The sequence below is a fragment of the Lutjanus erythropterus genome, chromosome 4 (genome assembly GCF_056507025.1).
Source record: "Lutjanus erythropterus isolate fLutEry1 chromosome 4, fLutEry1.hap2, whole genome shotgun sequence".
NCBI classification, from domain to species: Eukaryota; Metazoa; Chordata; class Actinopteri; order Lutjaniformes; family Lutjanidae; genus Lutjanus; species Lutjanus erythropterus.
In genome coordinates, this window is record NC_139320.1 from 42148772 (window position 1) to 42163883 (window position 15112).

A 15112-nucleotide genomic window follows, 5' to 3' on the forward strand; every position below is an offset into this window, starting at 1 on the left:
TACAAGATTTTAAGTTTTGCAAACTTCATTGATCTTCATTATGTGTAAATAGACCTGTTCCTCAGCCTCTCTGTGAATATGTTTGAGCAGACTGGAGCAGCTTTAACTGCAGAAGCTCCATTATGTAAAACATCTTTTGCTCAGACAGCTTTTTTCTGTGAAAGAAGCAAAGTCCTCGACCTTGTCACTTGATCAGTTAAAATCTGCGACGAAATTTTCAAACATTCATCACCATTTTTAAGAGGTTTCAGTAAGAAACATGTAGATGTCTAGTTTAAATGTAATCTCTTTAAATACATGCGTTATGTGTTTTTGCTGGAATCAGGTTTTATTTAGCTTTGTGATAGTTATTCAAATTACCATGATTTTATCTCACTGTTTCACTCTCTTATTTCCATAAAAGCCCTTCTAGAGACGGGCATTTCATATTATCATTCCCTATAGTAACCCTCTGCAAAAAAGTACTTGCATCAGATAGCTGTCAGTTTGTCTGTGTGTACTGTATCTGTCCCTATCAAATAAACCATAAAAAAATAAATATTTTGCTGTGTTCAGGACATTAAACCAACACCAATCATTGACATTTGACTGTGAATGAGACTCAACAATCAGTTATCATCCCAGTGCATTTACAAACAGCAGCTGACAAATCTGACTTACTCTACCTTTAACGTACCTGGAAAGTGGAAAAAAGAATTGATACCAAACGTATCGATAAAATGGTCACTACAAATGAATTTAATTCGTTTTCCGCCATAAGGGGCAATCCTGTAATACACTTTATAGTCACTGTTACAACAGCAGTGACAGGAGTTTTTTTTTCTAAATACATGATACATGTGGAAACACAGAGAGCTATTTAGTATTGAATTATGGAGTTAGACCATTAAACTGTTGTTCATAACAGGCGCAGCGTTACGGGCGGTTCTAACGGGCCTGGGCCCACCCACTTATACAACTGGTCCACCGTAAATGACTGGGAGAATGTATGTTTTCTGAAGTTCTATCTTTAATTATTTAAATCAGCATTTTAATACACCTCTAAGACAAAAAAAAGTTTCCATTTGAAAAATAGACAACGTGTATTCGGCTGTTATCACATGTGAGGTCTGGACCAATCACAACGGGCCATTATTCCTCGCCCCAGGCATGTTACCCTTGCGTGCTCACGTCACACTGTGGCGGCTGTTCAGCAGAAAATAATGGCCAGCGTACCAAGGAAAGCAAATCATTGTCTTATTTTATACCTGCAAATGCATTTCTCACTGAAACTAGAACTTCTAGAAAATGTAGACAATGAAGGAGGTAGAGCTGAATGTTGCTGCCTGACTTGATGGTCTTCACATTATCTTCACATCCCTGTTTGTCCCTGCAATCAATTTAGAGAGTAATCCAGCCAGATCAATGAAAATGCATTAAAAGGAATTAATAAAATTGATGTTTTGATCAATCCATAGCAAAAATATACATAACAAGATATCCTGTGCCACTTGAAATAAATGCAAAATGCCACGGTGAAATACTAAGCTATAACAGCACAGAAAATGTTTCTTTATAAAGATTTTAACTGTCATAATCAACTGGAAGTGCTAGTCGCCCTCTAGGGTCAGTTATGAATGTACCTCTGGGACGTCTGGGTTCACATCAGCTTACTTCAGTTCCATCAACCCGATACAGAAGAAAAAAAAAACATCATCCTGTTACCGTCCTCTGGCTCTGGTGGCTCAAACATGTCTGGATGTGTCAAATCAAGCTGTTGATGGAGCGTCCATGTTTCAGGTTGTCACAGTGTTTGATATAGGTACCGAGCAACAAGGCATTTTTCGATACTGGACAGTATTGAAGTCATTAGATCGTTATCATAAAAATGGCAAAACTTGGTATCCAGCCCCAGTTTTGGGTTGATAAAGCATCAGTAACATCAAAATAATGAGAAATATGGGCAGAGGGCAGCATCTCTGCAGATACAGACACCACTATACACCTTTAGTGGGTCATAAGTGATGACTAAAAGAAATCACGTTTCTGAGTTCATATGTTTTAGGAAAATTCTGCACATTATGCCTTTAAACAGCACTTGTAAGAATGATTCTGTCCCAAGACTTTTGATCAATAACCAGATCTTCACTGAAACCGTTGTAATAATATTCAAATGTAATTTCTAGGAGACACGGCTGCTCTGTCTGTCTGTCTGTCTTTGTTGCTCTGTCTGTCTCTGTCAAACTCATCAGCGAGACCAAAGGCTCCTGTTTGGAGCTGCAGCTCAGCTGATCATCACTTCAATTAAGAGATATAGTATCAGGTTGGCTCCGGCTCCCGTGCAGCTGCTCTGAGCTCTGCCAGCTCTCAGTGTAACCTGTCAGACGTGTCACTCTCTCTCTCTCTCTGCTGTAGACCTAATTTAAGGCCTGTCTCCCCACTCATGAAATTATTTTCCTTGTATATGGGTCGGTGGGGTAGATCGAATATAAATATCAGTCACTGCAGTCAGAAAATCATACATTGGGCTTGTAATGAAAAGATTTTTCCTTAATCAAGCTTTGCAAAATAACTTTCTCCATCAATAATTTGTCTGTTTATGAATTTTTAAAATAATCCAAATAACAGACACATTTTTATGGATTATCTGCCTTTTTATCTGCTGTTTGTACTTGTTGACAAGCTTTCAAAACACAAGTTTGAGTTGGCTTTCATGTGAAACAGGGCCAGAAATGTTGTCAATTACACTTTGATGTAAAACCTTCAGGGAAAAAAAGCTTATTTTTATCAGCAGATGATGAAGTTTGTTTTGGTTTCAGAAAAACAATTAATGGAGACCCTTTTTTATTCATCTTGGAGTATTTAGACCCTGCGTGGTGTTTGAATTGCGAGTGACAGATGGAGTTCATTATTGTGTGACTGTAAATCGCCTTATCCTGAGGAGGAGGAGGAGACAATGGATACATCACCTTATGATCTGATTCATTGCAGCTCGCCCTGAAGCAGAGACTTCTCTGTCAGGTGTAGCAGTGCAAAGTGATCTGACTCATGTTGTGATAAGAGAAACTAAATTAGTTTTCATTGCAGAATATTTTCAGAACTGACGGCTTTTAATAGAAACTAGCTGCCACTTTCAAATTAACTTTTACCAATTAGACACCCAGACATTAAAGCGTGGCAGTAATGAGATGCAGTAAGACTTGTGATAGATTTGTTACATGTTGATTTATTGGCAGATAAAACTCTTAAAAAGGAAGGAAAGTCATACGTCTGCATTGGAATTGAACAACACTAAACAAACTGTGCAATAACAAATGTGTTCACATTCACTTGCCAGCTTATGAGGTACATGTAGATAAATTTGATCTTGCTTATTGATATAAATTATGATGACAGAATATGAGAAACACGTCATAGCATAATGCAATACAGTTTAACAATGCCACAAAGTGCAGCTTCCACAATTACTACAACATTGAACCTGCGTCCTCTAGATATTACTCTACACTGTTTCAACAAAAACGAACCCTTATAACCTTTATGAAGGTAAGATTTACAGCGGGCTGTTAAAGTAGATTGTTGTATTTAAAAAACTGGCAGCCATTTCAGTGCTTTGGTGGGAATAAGTAATTGTTTTGCAAGTCACAAGTCTCAAATACTAAACTTGAGTTTCCAAAACAAGGCATAATGTTACAGTGAGTTTCCAGCCTCACTGATTTACAGTTAGCCAATCAGCATTAGCTCGCTAACTATATTAATATTAGCCTTGACTTACTGTTCTATGTGCAGTTTCAAAAGCTGAACGAAGTTGGAAGTTTCTGTGTCTCTTTTATGTAATTATTTTTTGTTGACCACTGCACGGTTTTCGTACGTGAACAAAATTATCTTCGGTATTGTTTTATCCGGCTGGAGCTCGGTAACGTAACATTAGTTTGTCGTTGTTCTCTCCTGCTACTTGAGTGGATGCTGTCTGATTGGTTAAAACAAAGTGATCTTGACTTGCTGGGAATGAATAACATTAATGTTAATATACTTTTTAATCTTAGTGTAAGGTATCAAGTATTTTCAAGGTAAAAGTCCAAGTTGAGTTGCAAGTCTTGATTTTGTCTAAAGTCATCAAATTTGTGATTGGAGTGTGACTTGTGTCGTACACTCCTGGTGCTTTAAATTAAAGCTTCGTTAGCAGAAGGCCTAACTTCATAACGTAAATTTAAAGCCGGAGTGCAATGTTTTGGAAAATTAGCATATTCGCTTTCTAGAGAAGAGTTGCATCAGAAGATCAATACTACTCTTTATCTCTGCATTGAATATACAGTTACAGATAGCGGTCACTTAGCTTAGCTTAGCACAATGACAGGAAACAGCTGCTCTGTCCTTCAGTGTCATCTGCCTACCAGCACCCCTAAAGCTCATTAATTAACATCTTTTATCCAGTTTGTGTAATCCATACAAAAAACTATTTGACTATTTGCCATTTTACGAAGGTTATGTGTTTGGCTATTTCTTGGCTCTAAGCATTTGGCAGGCAGCCAGCAGAGATTGCAGGAAATTACTGTGCTTGGGAAAGAAATAGACCAACAAATAAGCCCCTGTAAAACAGTGAATAGTTGTTTTTACACTTCTGTTTTTGCACAGATTAAGCAAACAAGAAATATTGTTTTAATCAGTGAGGTTTAGAGGTGCTGGTGCTCAGCCAAGCTAACTGGTTGCAAGCTGTAGCCTCATATTAAGCCTGATGTACACAACATGAGAGTGCATCTGTCTTCTCTGGAAAGAGTGAATTAACATATTCCCCAAAACTTAATGTCCACCTCTAAACTTCAAGGACTTTATCTGTCGGATGATTTTCTCTAAATGTAAGACATTTTCACTCCAGATATCTCAGGAGTCATGATTAGGGCCAAAATATCTGCTATCTTTGTACATTGTTCTATCAAGAAATCTCATTATTTTCCCAGCCACTTGCAAAGTGACTGAAGTTTCAGACATTTTCTTGGAAGTGCAGGGACAAAAGTCCCAAATTAGGCCAGATGTTAAGGGTAAAAAAGTGTAACATCTTAAAGTAAAGAGAAGTAACCTGCACTCACGCTGACATCTTCTCATTTATCAGGAGTGGTTTCTTGGTAAGCCCCTCCATGATGAGGAGTCGACCATCATCCATCACTACGCCTTTGCAGAGAACCCCTCCGTCTTTAAATATCCCGACTTTGCTGCTGCTTGGGCCTTAAGCATCCCCCTTGTTGCTCGGTGAGTATGTGAAGTAAATAGGCTGTAAAATTGAGTTGTCAGTTCATATGACGACAGTTTCCCTATTTTTTTTTAGAGGTTATATGTTTGGGTTTTTTTTTATTTAACTCATATTTCAGTAAAATTCCTGTGATTTCTCATTTTAGGCTTGCAAACAAGGTGAGGGATGAGCCACTTAAATCTGACTTCACCATTGACCTGAAACATGAGGTAAGGTGACACGCACGTCACATGGCTACCTTCAGATGTGTCTTGTTTGGACAGCGATGATGGGGCTGCTGATTTTCAGACATTTTCTCACAATTTTCTTGTTTGTCACACTCAAGCCAGCGTCGACCTACTATAAGTTATTTGCACAAAAAGAGCGAGGCATGAAATCCATCTAACCTTGAAGTGAAATCTCATTACTTTGGAGAATTGTCATGGTGCGGCATTGAGGTTCTTATTTTTATCACTGAAATTCAGTCAGGGAGGCATCTAGGGATTTTGTTGAGTAAACACGGCATCAGACTTATCACGCTCAGTCTGGAAAAGGTGGAGATGGCAAGAGTTCAGTCCCGGAGATTCAATTATAATACTATATATTCTTTATATGCAATATTCTGCTGAGGTTTCAAATGGAATTATGGAATTTTAAGTTGAAAATGAAAATATTACGTTGCATTTTTGCAGATTTGTTGGCCCGAAAACACCACAGTGCATATCAAAAATATGAACTTGCAACCTCATGCAGGTGCAAATAAAGATCACTTAAATGCAAAAGCACAGAAAGACATTTCATGAGTTCTCAATGTCAATCCAGCTCACTGTCAGTGGATTAGCTCCAGGGTGTAAGTCAGCAAAATTTCACTCAGTTTACAGTTTCTGTAGATCCTGATTCTCTGAGACAGTTGCCAATATTCATACAGCACTGATTTCACTGTCCTCATCACGTATTCTTTTACTGTACTGTCTGGATATTCCCCCTGCAGAACAGTTAAACTAAATCCTAGATTTGCTGTTCAGACAGAGGCACAGCAACACTCACCAGCGCTCAATTTCTCCCTCTCCGTCAGCCCCTTTATCTCTTCTGTTAGTCATCTTAAATATTAAACATGCTCACTGGTGTTTTGTTGTGAGAACAAAATTGAGGTATTTACTATAAAAGAGGACAGAAAGCACTCCACATCTCTTGTGTTAAATTTGTAATAAAACATTAATGTCAGAGAGATTGCATCTTAAAGGTACAGTTCAGCCCAAAAATCAAAAGTACATGTTTTTCCTCCTACCTGAGGTGCTATATTTATCTATGTAGATTGTTTTAGAATGAGTTTTAGAGTTTTGGAGATTTAACACGCAGCTTGTGGTTCTCAAAACATAATAAAAATACATCTGAAAAACTGTCTACGGTGGAAGGAAAGTTGTTCCAACATGAAGCTGCTCACAACATGGTTTGTGGATTATCGTGAGCAGCTGAGTCAAGTGCAAAAGCATGCATTGCACCCTCAGTTGAAATCTGAATAATAAATGCCAGGTGGTCATGCATCCGTGCTGCCCGCAGCTGTCCGTGTGTGCGTTTGTTTGGGAGGTTAAGGGGGCACAGACTGTGCTCCTCCATGCGCACCTCCAATTTTGCAAAAGGGCTGGACGCAGGTGAATGTTGATCAGCGGGTGTGGTGATCATTAAATACTCTTTAAGCCAGTCACATCACTTGGTCTCATAACTTTGAAGCGGCTGCATCAATCACAGTTAAATGTGTCAACGACAGCTCATCAAATGGAAAGCTTCACCTCAGGAAATGTTCTGATGGTTCAGAGCATCTCTACATGATCGCGCATCCCAACAAATCCTCACCCAAAGACAGATTTTCCATAAGGTTGTTTTAGGAAAAATAAAAACTAAAGTAGAGCTGTAACAATTAATCGAGTAATCGATTGTTCTATTATCAAATTATTTATCAACTATTTTGGTGTTTTTAATCAGTTTGAGTATTTTTTTTTTAGAAAAAATGTCTAAATTCTCTGATTTTAGCTTCTTAATTGTGAATATTTTCTAGGTTCTTTACTCCCTTATGGCATTAAACTGAATATCTTTGAGTTGAGGACGTCAACCTGCGTTTTTGGAAACACTGATCAACATTTTTCCACATTTGCTGATATTCATCCCTCAATCGAGAAAATAATCAACAATAATCCTTAGCTGCAGTTCTAAGCTAAAAAAAGCTGATTTGGTGATGATAACATTGGATCAACAATATTTTAACAATGATTCTAATGTGTTTCACCTCATGAATAGTCACGTTGTAATTACACAACAGCATCACACTGCAAAGCTAGAGCTCATACGCCTTGGTGAACAAGGGGGTTTGCAGAAGTTTTTCGTAAGCGTCCAGTGATGGAGCATTGCAGATCTAGGCCGGGAGAGAGAGTACCAGAGGGTGAGGGCTGTCACACTGAATGCTCCGACACTGAAAGTTCACAGGCAGGGATTGTGAGGTGGAGAGCAGACCTGTGTCCGAGGACTGTAGGTTTCTGGATGGGGTGTAGGGGTGGAGAAGGTCAGACAGGTCCTGAGGGGCAAGACCGTGGAGGGATTTGTAGGCGAGGAGGAGGATTTTGTAGTGGATGCAGGACTTGACAGGAAGCCAGTGGAGTTGGATGAGGGTGGGGGTGATTTGCTGCCAGGGCCTGGTGCGGGTGAGAACCCTGGCAGCTGAGTTCTGCACATACTGGAGCCTGTCCAGAGCCTTGCTGGGTACCTCAGACAGGACTACATTGCTGTAACATGAGCTACTTTTGCTATGAGCCCAGATTACCGGACTTCTCCTTCATAAAAAAGAAAAAATATGAAATAACAGACTGATCTGATGTGGTTCGAGGTCTATATGGTAATACTGGAGCACCCTGGTGTCATTTTCAGGCGACTTAATGTAGGTAAACACGTCTGATCATCTGTGCTGTGCTGACATAGATTAAACTGTTTCTAAAAAGGATCAACACACTGTATTCACTTTTCTGTTGTTAACTTTTTAACACTTCAGTGTCGTTGCCAGCTTGCCTTGTAGATACTAGTGCACCCCCACTAATTTCAGATGCGTACTTTACCATTTTGTTCTGGAACTGGACCTGCATCTAATCCCGTTATATTCCAGATAAGGCAGACATCTCAATGGTCATTATCTCAAAAACTCTGTAAGTCTCACCAAAACTATCTAGATGGATAAATAGCGCCACGGGCCAGAGGAGAAATATATATATTTCTGATTTTTGGGGTGAACTGTCCTTTTAACTTTTGCTCGTGAACTTGAAAAGATCTATGTGTGTTATTACAGGTTGCCTTGTATATCTGGGACAATGGGAACGGTCCAGCTCTCACTGCCGTTCCTGAGCTGTGCACCGAGCCGGAGGACTCTGCTCACACCCTGAGCCACTGTGCCACCACGCTGAGCAGCAAGCCTCCGCTGTGTGTGAGTATCTGCTCTGTGTGCAGCCTCAGTGTGACTGTCCTCCGTTCCAGGAAAACGGGAAGGGGACAAAATTAAACAACAACATAAAACAAAGGGCGCTTCACCGTGAGATATTGGCAGTTCTGTGATGATCTATGATAGCCATCGTGCCCACGGCCACATCGCATCAAAACAGCAACCGGAACATCTCAACCTTGAACGTTATTGCCTTTGTGCACCGCTCAGTAGAACATTGTGCATTAACCTGAAGGGACAGAACTCTTGTGTTTGTTTTGCTAAATTTAATTTAGTCTCCTACTGAGAAGTAAATACAGCGTTGCTAAGCAACATCTTTTTGCGTCCCCTCAGTATCTAGAATTACATCTGATCTGTTTTCAGACTTATTTTTGATATTCATCTAAATCTGTTCCAACTTTATCCACCTCCAACACTGACCGAGATTCAACCAGTTCTAACATTGGAAGTCATTTTAACATGTTTTTCTGGCTCATCCTCTTCTCTTAGCTGTGTCCTTTCATCATATCTGGACCAAGGAAATCGAAATTCACATGCAAATTCATGTTGTCCACAGCTGGTGACTAACCAGCTCTCAATTTCTCCTAATCCTTTATCCTCTTTATCGCCTTTGTTAGCCATCTTACACACATGCTCATCAGAATTTTGTTGTATTTATCGCAAAAAACATAAATCTTCCCACATGTTTTGGGATGAATTTAAATTAAAGCACAAGTGCCTAAGGATATTTGTTGGTTGTAAATAAGCGGGCTGTGTTGTTTCTTTGTAGTAACAGAAAATTAGTGGTAGAAGTGTTGGAAATTTGGTTAAGTGAATGAAACTTAGAGGAGAAACACTACTCAGACAGTCAGGAACTAGTGCTGCACTGCAGTTATATCAAGTCATTGAATATCTCTCATCCCGTATTGTATAATGAAGAATTTATTGCACAATTAGTATTGATCTCATGTGTCATTCTCTATTTACTAGATAATACAGAGAAAAGATATTACAGTCGGTTTTATGTGCAGGGGAGAAATATCTTGGAGGCAGACTCTCAGTTTCTTACAATAATGCTGCAGGAGATAATTGGCACTGTGAGGCTATACTGTTGGACTGTATGTGAGTGGGAGTCTATGAGGGGGTGTGGCTGAGAAAAAAAAACATTATAATTGGGTCAAAAAGTAAGTAAGGTCAGTTCTTTCAGTGTCAAGTAGAAAGAACAATTTAGTCTACTTTAATCATTATTGCTGGTGCACTTTTTTACTGTTACAGTAAATTATTTATTATTTTTCTGACCATGGTACCTTGAATTACAAACCCCACTTCCAAAAACATGGGGACGTCATGTAAAACCTAAATAAACACATAATTCAGTGCTATGCAAATCGTTTTCAACCTATACTCAATTGAATACAGTACAAAGACAAGATGTTTAATGTTCAAACTGATTAACTTTATTGTTTTTTGTTCCAAAAAGTTGTGGCAGGGTCTTTTGACAACACTCAGTAAGCATTTAGGAATTAGGACACCAATTTTTGTCCAATTGCTCAGCAGTCTGGGGTCTCTGTTGTATTTTGTGGTTCATAATACACCACACATTTTCAATAGAAGACACTTCTGGACTGCAGGAACGTCAGTCTAATACCAGAACTCTTTTACTATGAAGCCACGCTGTTGGAACATGTGCAGAATGTGTCTTTGCATCATCTTGCTGAAATAAGCAGGGACGTCCCTGAAAGACGTCTGGATGGCAGCACATGTTGTGTCAAAACTCAGTGTCTTTTAATTATATTATGGATTGTATATGATGAAATCCCAATATCCTTAAAACTGTGTGTTGATAACGTTTGTTCTTAAACTGTTATACTACCTGCCCACACAGAAAATGGTGAACCTCTGAACCACTGAGCCTGTTTACGATTGACAACGTCCCTTCAATACCAGTTAACCTGTTTACCTGTTGAATTTTCCAAACAGGTGTTTTCTCAGCATCCCACATCTCTCTCAGTCATTTTGTTGCCCCTGTCCCACCTTTTTTTGGGAACGGTTTGCAGACATCAAATTCAGAATGAATGTATTTTTACAAAAATAACAAAGTTAACCAGTTTGAACATTAAATATCTTGTCTTTGTACTGTTTTCAACAGAGCAGAGGTTAAAAAAGAATTTGCAAATCAATGGATTCCAGCTTTAGTCTTGCTTTGCCACATGATACTTGACATGAATATTGTTTGCTCTCCCTGAAAAAAGTGGTTGTGAATCAACCAGAAGGGTCACCCAACCTTTAGCCAGCAGGTGTTGAACCTCCGTGCACCGTAACACAATCAGTAATGTCGGAAGGAGTGATTGTGTTGCACAGTTGTGCACAAGACTGTTAACAGTAGATGAGATGAGCTGAATATGGGATGTTAGAACTGTAGCTGAAAGTGTCCCAATTCAGATTTTTATTCCCTCATATCTTAGTTCTGACAGAAAAAAAAATCCAATCTGATCATTTGTGATTCAAATCACATACTGGATGTGCATATGTGGTCTGTAGTCTGCTACATGTTTGTCGCCGTCTGGACTGTCAGATTTATATTCATGTGGTTTTTACCTCCCTCTCAATGGAAATCGCTCTCCTCATAAAACTGCATTTGACCAGAAAACAGGATGTCGACTGGTGCAGCCAGCGGAGAATCATGAAGGTCACAGGTTTAATAAGTATTCAGGGAGAGGTTTTCCATTCAGACAAAACAAGAGGGAGCGGATTGTAATCGGCCATTGGTCAAAACAGTTGCAAGACAAATTGCCAAATGGTGCCACGGCAACACTTGGCTGCAGCGTCAACAAAGAATCAAAAGCCTCGAGACGTAAATCCAAGGAGGTGAAGGACGGCGATCAACAAAGTGGCCGCGGCAGCGAAACATGTCCTTTTTATTTAAGGCAGTAAACTTATTGTGGTGTCCCCTTGTCTCTGCGTGTCGGACATTTGAGGACAGAGCCCCGCTCAAATTTGTGAGTCATTTTTTTAAGTGAGTAGGCTCAAACAGATTTAAAAAAGAAGAAGAAACAACAAGCGTTGCAGAGAAGACTGAAAGCAAGCAGTAAAGCCCAAAATAAAAATGGATTTTAAGCCGTCTTGAGGTTTTGGGGTCTTAGGTCAACAATGACTGAGTGTGCTCACATACTCAGTCCTAGAATATTTGGATGAAGTGCTGCCTGTCTGTCTTGACCGTCCAGCAAATAACTGTCAGTGCAGACCGATGCTCTGCAAGACTCAACATTTGTAGGTTTTAGTGAACAACTTTTCATAATTGTTATTCGCAACGTTCTATGTCAAGTAAAAAGCCAAACATTTTCTGATTTCAGATTGTCAAATGTGAAAATTAGCTTTTCCTGTTTTTACATCATTATAAATAATAAAAGCTGTTTTCGAACTGCTGGGTGGATAGAAACACAATTTGAAGACATCACTTTGGGGACTGCTATGAACACTTTTCTCTATTTTCTGGCATTCCACGCTCTAAATGCATGAACATCTGCAATAAAAATGTATGAAACGACAATATGAAAACAGTGTCACATTGTGAAAGGGGTCACTCATAGTGATGAACCTACAGAGATCTGCAGCTCCTTTACAGAGCTTGGTAGTGGGTTTCAACTTATTGCTTTTCAGCCACAGCTTTACTGTTTTGTTTCACTCTGACTGCTCTCGTGGAGCCATTTTCAACATTATTTTCAGCTAAAACCCTCTAAAAACCCACTGTACGCTACCTGCTCAGCACCAGATAGTAAACAAACACAGTCAGAGACTAAATAGATGGAGAATTTAAGCCCTAATCACATGGGACAGGTATTACCTGAGGACCTCTAGTAATTTGTAATAACTGTGGAGGTCATCTGTGTAATTATGTGCAAATCGGCCATGTCCATACAAAAATTTGTAAAATAAAAATTCCACCACAAATTTTGTGTCATATTTGGCAAACACAGAGGTCATGTTAGAATATTACTACTGCACAAATCAACATCTTTATGTTTTGGAGCACTGGGCTACTTGATTACTTGATCTAAATGAGTTGCATATGTGTATTTATGCTTGCAGCACATGCAGAAAGTGGGCAAAACGATGCTGCAGTATGTCATTAATGTGGCTGCTGAAGAACAGACGCTCCACTCCAGAGCCTTGACATCATATCTGGGGGATGATGTCTGTAAATTCGAGAAAAAGACATACTCGGCGTACGCTATATACGACTGAGACGCTCCAAATACAGCCGTGAGGACAAGAGACGTAATTCCTAAGTCTTATGAGGTCCCCTGATAAAACTAGCACTGTGCTGATAAAACTATAGTGGAGCATTTAGTAGCTAAGCAGCCAGATATTTCCCTCGGATGGTGGTGGAGACCAAAAATGGAGCTAAAAGGAGAGGGAATATTATTCTTATATTCTCAACACAAGTCAAACTTACTTTATGTAGCACTTTTCATACACAAGGCAACATAATGTGCTTTACATTAAGTAACAATACATATGACAATCAAAAGAAGGTGATGATGTGTCAGTGTTGTATTCATATCTTGATCTGCTGCCCCCAAAGTGGGTAACAAAATCAGTTATTATAATAATTCAAAATTTAATTTTAGCGGGCTTGATTTGTACATTACTGTTTTGTTTTTTTTTTGTTTCTGTGTGATGCTCAGTCTTGGTCATAACATATGAGATCATCACTGTACATAACATCCTGTCCATAAATGTTCATGTAGAAGTGAAGATTTGTGCAGCAGCTGAAGACATTTTAATGCGGCACACACTTTTAATGCATTCTGTCTTGTTGATTTAGTGGATCTTTTTTGTGACTATTTTAGCACAAGAAAAAAAATATTTCAGACTCTTCCATTTTGGACTGAATGTGGTAATAAAAGACACAGAGATGCACACAGACACGTCGCATTTTTGGTTTTGTTCTGTCACTCTTTCATTTCATTTATAATATTTTGTGGTCTCACCTTCGCTGCTTTGCTTTTTATTTCCAAGGCTTTTAAAATTTTGCAAATGCACACCTAATTCAGTCGTGAAATCTTTATATGCGCTTCAGTGTGTTAGCTGCTGTGTGCCTTTAGTTTCAGAAGGAGAGCCAGAGGGCCAAATGACCTCAGACCATTAGCAGAAATATCCATTTCTAATTTCACTTTGAAGATAACAACTCCCACTGATCACTCTGACACTTAATATGGCCTGGAAAACTCCATTTCAACCATTTGGCTTCATATAATATGGATTCTGTTATAATTATCTGTGAGTTATGCTGTACGTTCATCATTTGATTCATGTCTCCTGTGTTTTTTATCAAAGGGGGAGCCTGTAAATAAAGAAGATATATTTGTTGCTGTGAAAACGTGTAGGAAGTTTCACAGTGAAAGAGGTGAGTCACACTCCCACTCAGACAGAAACCACCAAACCAGGCATAATTTCCCTTTAAAGGGATAGTTCACATTAATGGAAGTATGAGATACATATTAATAGTCAGTGTAGCTGGAGGTCTGAACACATTTAGGAGAAGCAGAGAGGAGAACCAGCACTAAAACTAAGCAATGAACTGCTGTGGACGGGGTCCTACGATGCCTAAAAATACTCTTTCATTTCAGAATAATATGTATTATATTCTTGAACTATAATTATTGATGCAGTAATGTGTTTATCACTTTAATTTTGCAGCAGGTAAAGGTGGAGCTCTTTATAATAACTTTATTCTGGGTGGCTTAATCTATACTTGGCTACAAATTTAGATTAATGATACAAAAATTTAAATAAACAAAACAACTAGTAGGCCTAATTAAAGCTTTGAAATATATATAGTGGAATAAAAACTATTTTTGTCCCTGAGGTGCAGTGGAGTAGAATAATAAGAGAGCATGAAGTGTAAATTCTTCTACGTACGTGTACCTCATAAATTGTACTTAATCCAGTACTTGAGTAAATGTATTTACTGTACAGTAGCTAGTTACATAACACTGAATTTTGTTAATGCATTTTTGGAGGAGGGGAGACCACCAGAAGCTGGAGATTGACTGGGAAGCAGATGGATTTCGCTTGTGAGGAGAAATTTGAGGTGGCTGCTTCTCTACAATGTTTGGGTAGTTAAATCAACAGCAGTGCATCATATTCTGTAAGATCATCATATGTTTGCACTATTTGAGAATTCACAGTATATTATTTTAAAGAAAATGTCTATATCAAGATATACATCGTACGTCACAGAATAGCCTAAAAATATCGTGATATTCTTTTTAAGCCATATCGGCCTGCTCTAATTCTAAGTAACCTTTTAAAACACCACAGTCACAGTAAAACACAAACAAACCAACAGACAGAGGCAGCAGTGGACCAGCAACTCCAGGATTCTGAGAGGTAAAATGACTGATTTTGCCAATGGAGTTTGGTTGGGTGAGAGAGAGATT

General features: G+C 38.8%; 1 protein-coding gene across 1 annotated transcript in view; it reads left to right on the plus strand.

The window, feature by feature from the left end:
* b3glcta (beta 3-glucosyltransferase a) overlaps positions 1 to 15112 on the plus strand; it is a 139350-nt gene that overhangs the window by 88934 nt on the left and 35304 nt on the right. The window contains exons 7-10 of the mRNA XM_084718025.1: positions 5090 to 5226; positions 5373 to 5436; positions 8538 to 8672; positions 14007 to 14076. Of these exons, the coding sequence (XP_084574151.1) occupies positions 5090 to 5226; positions 5373 to 5436; positions 8538 to 8672; positions 14007 to 14076 (406 nt within the window). The remainder of the gene's footprint in view (positions 1 to 5089; positions 5227 to 5372; positions 5437 to 8537; positions 8673 to 14006; positions 14077 to 15112) is intronic.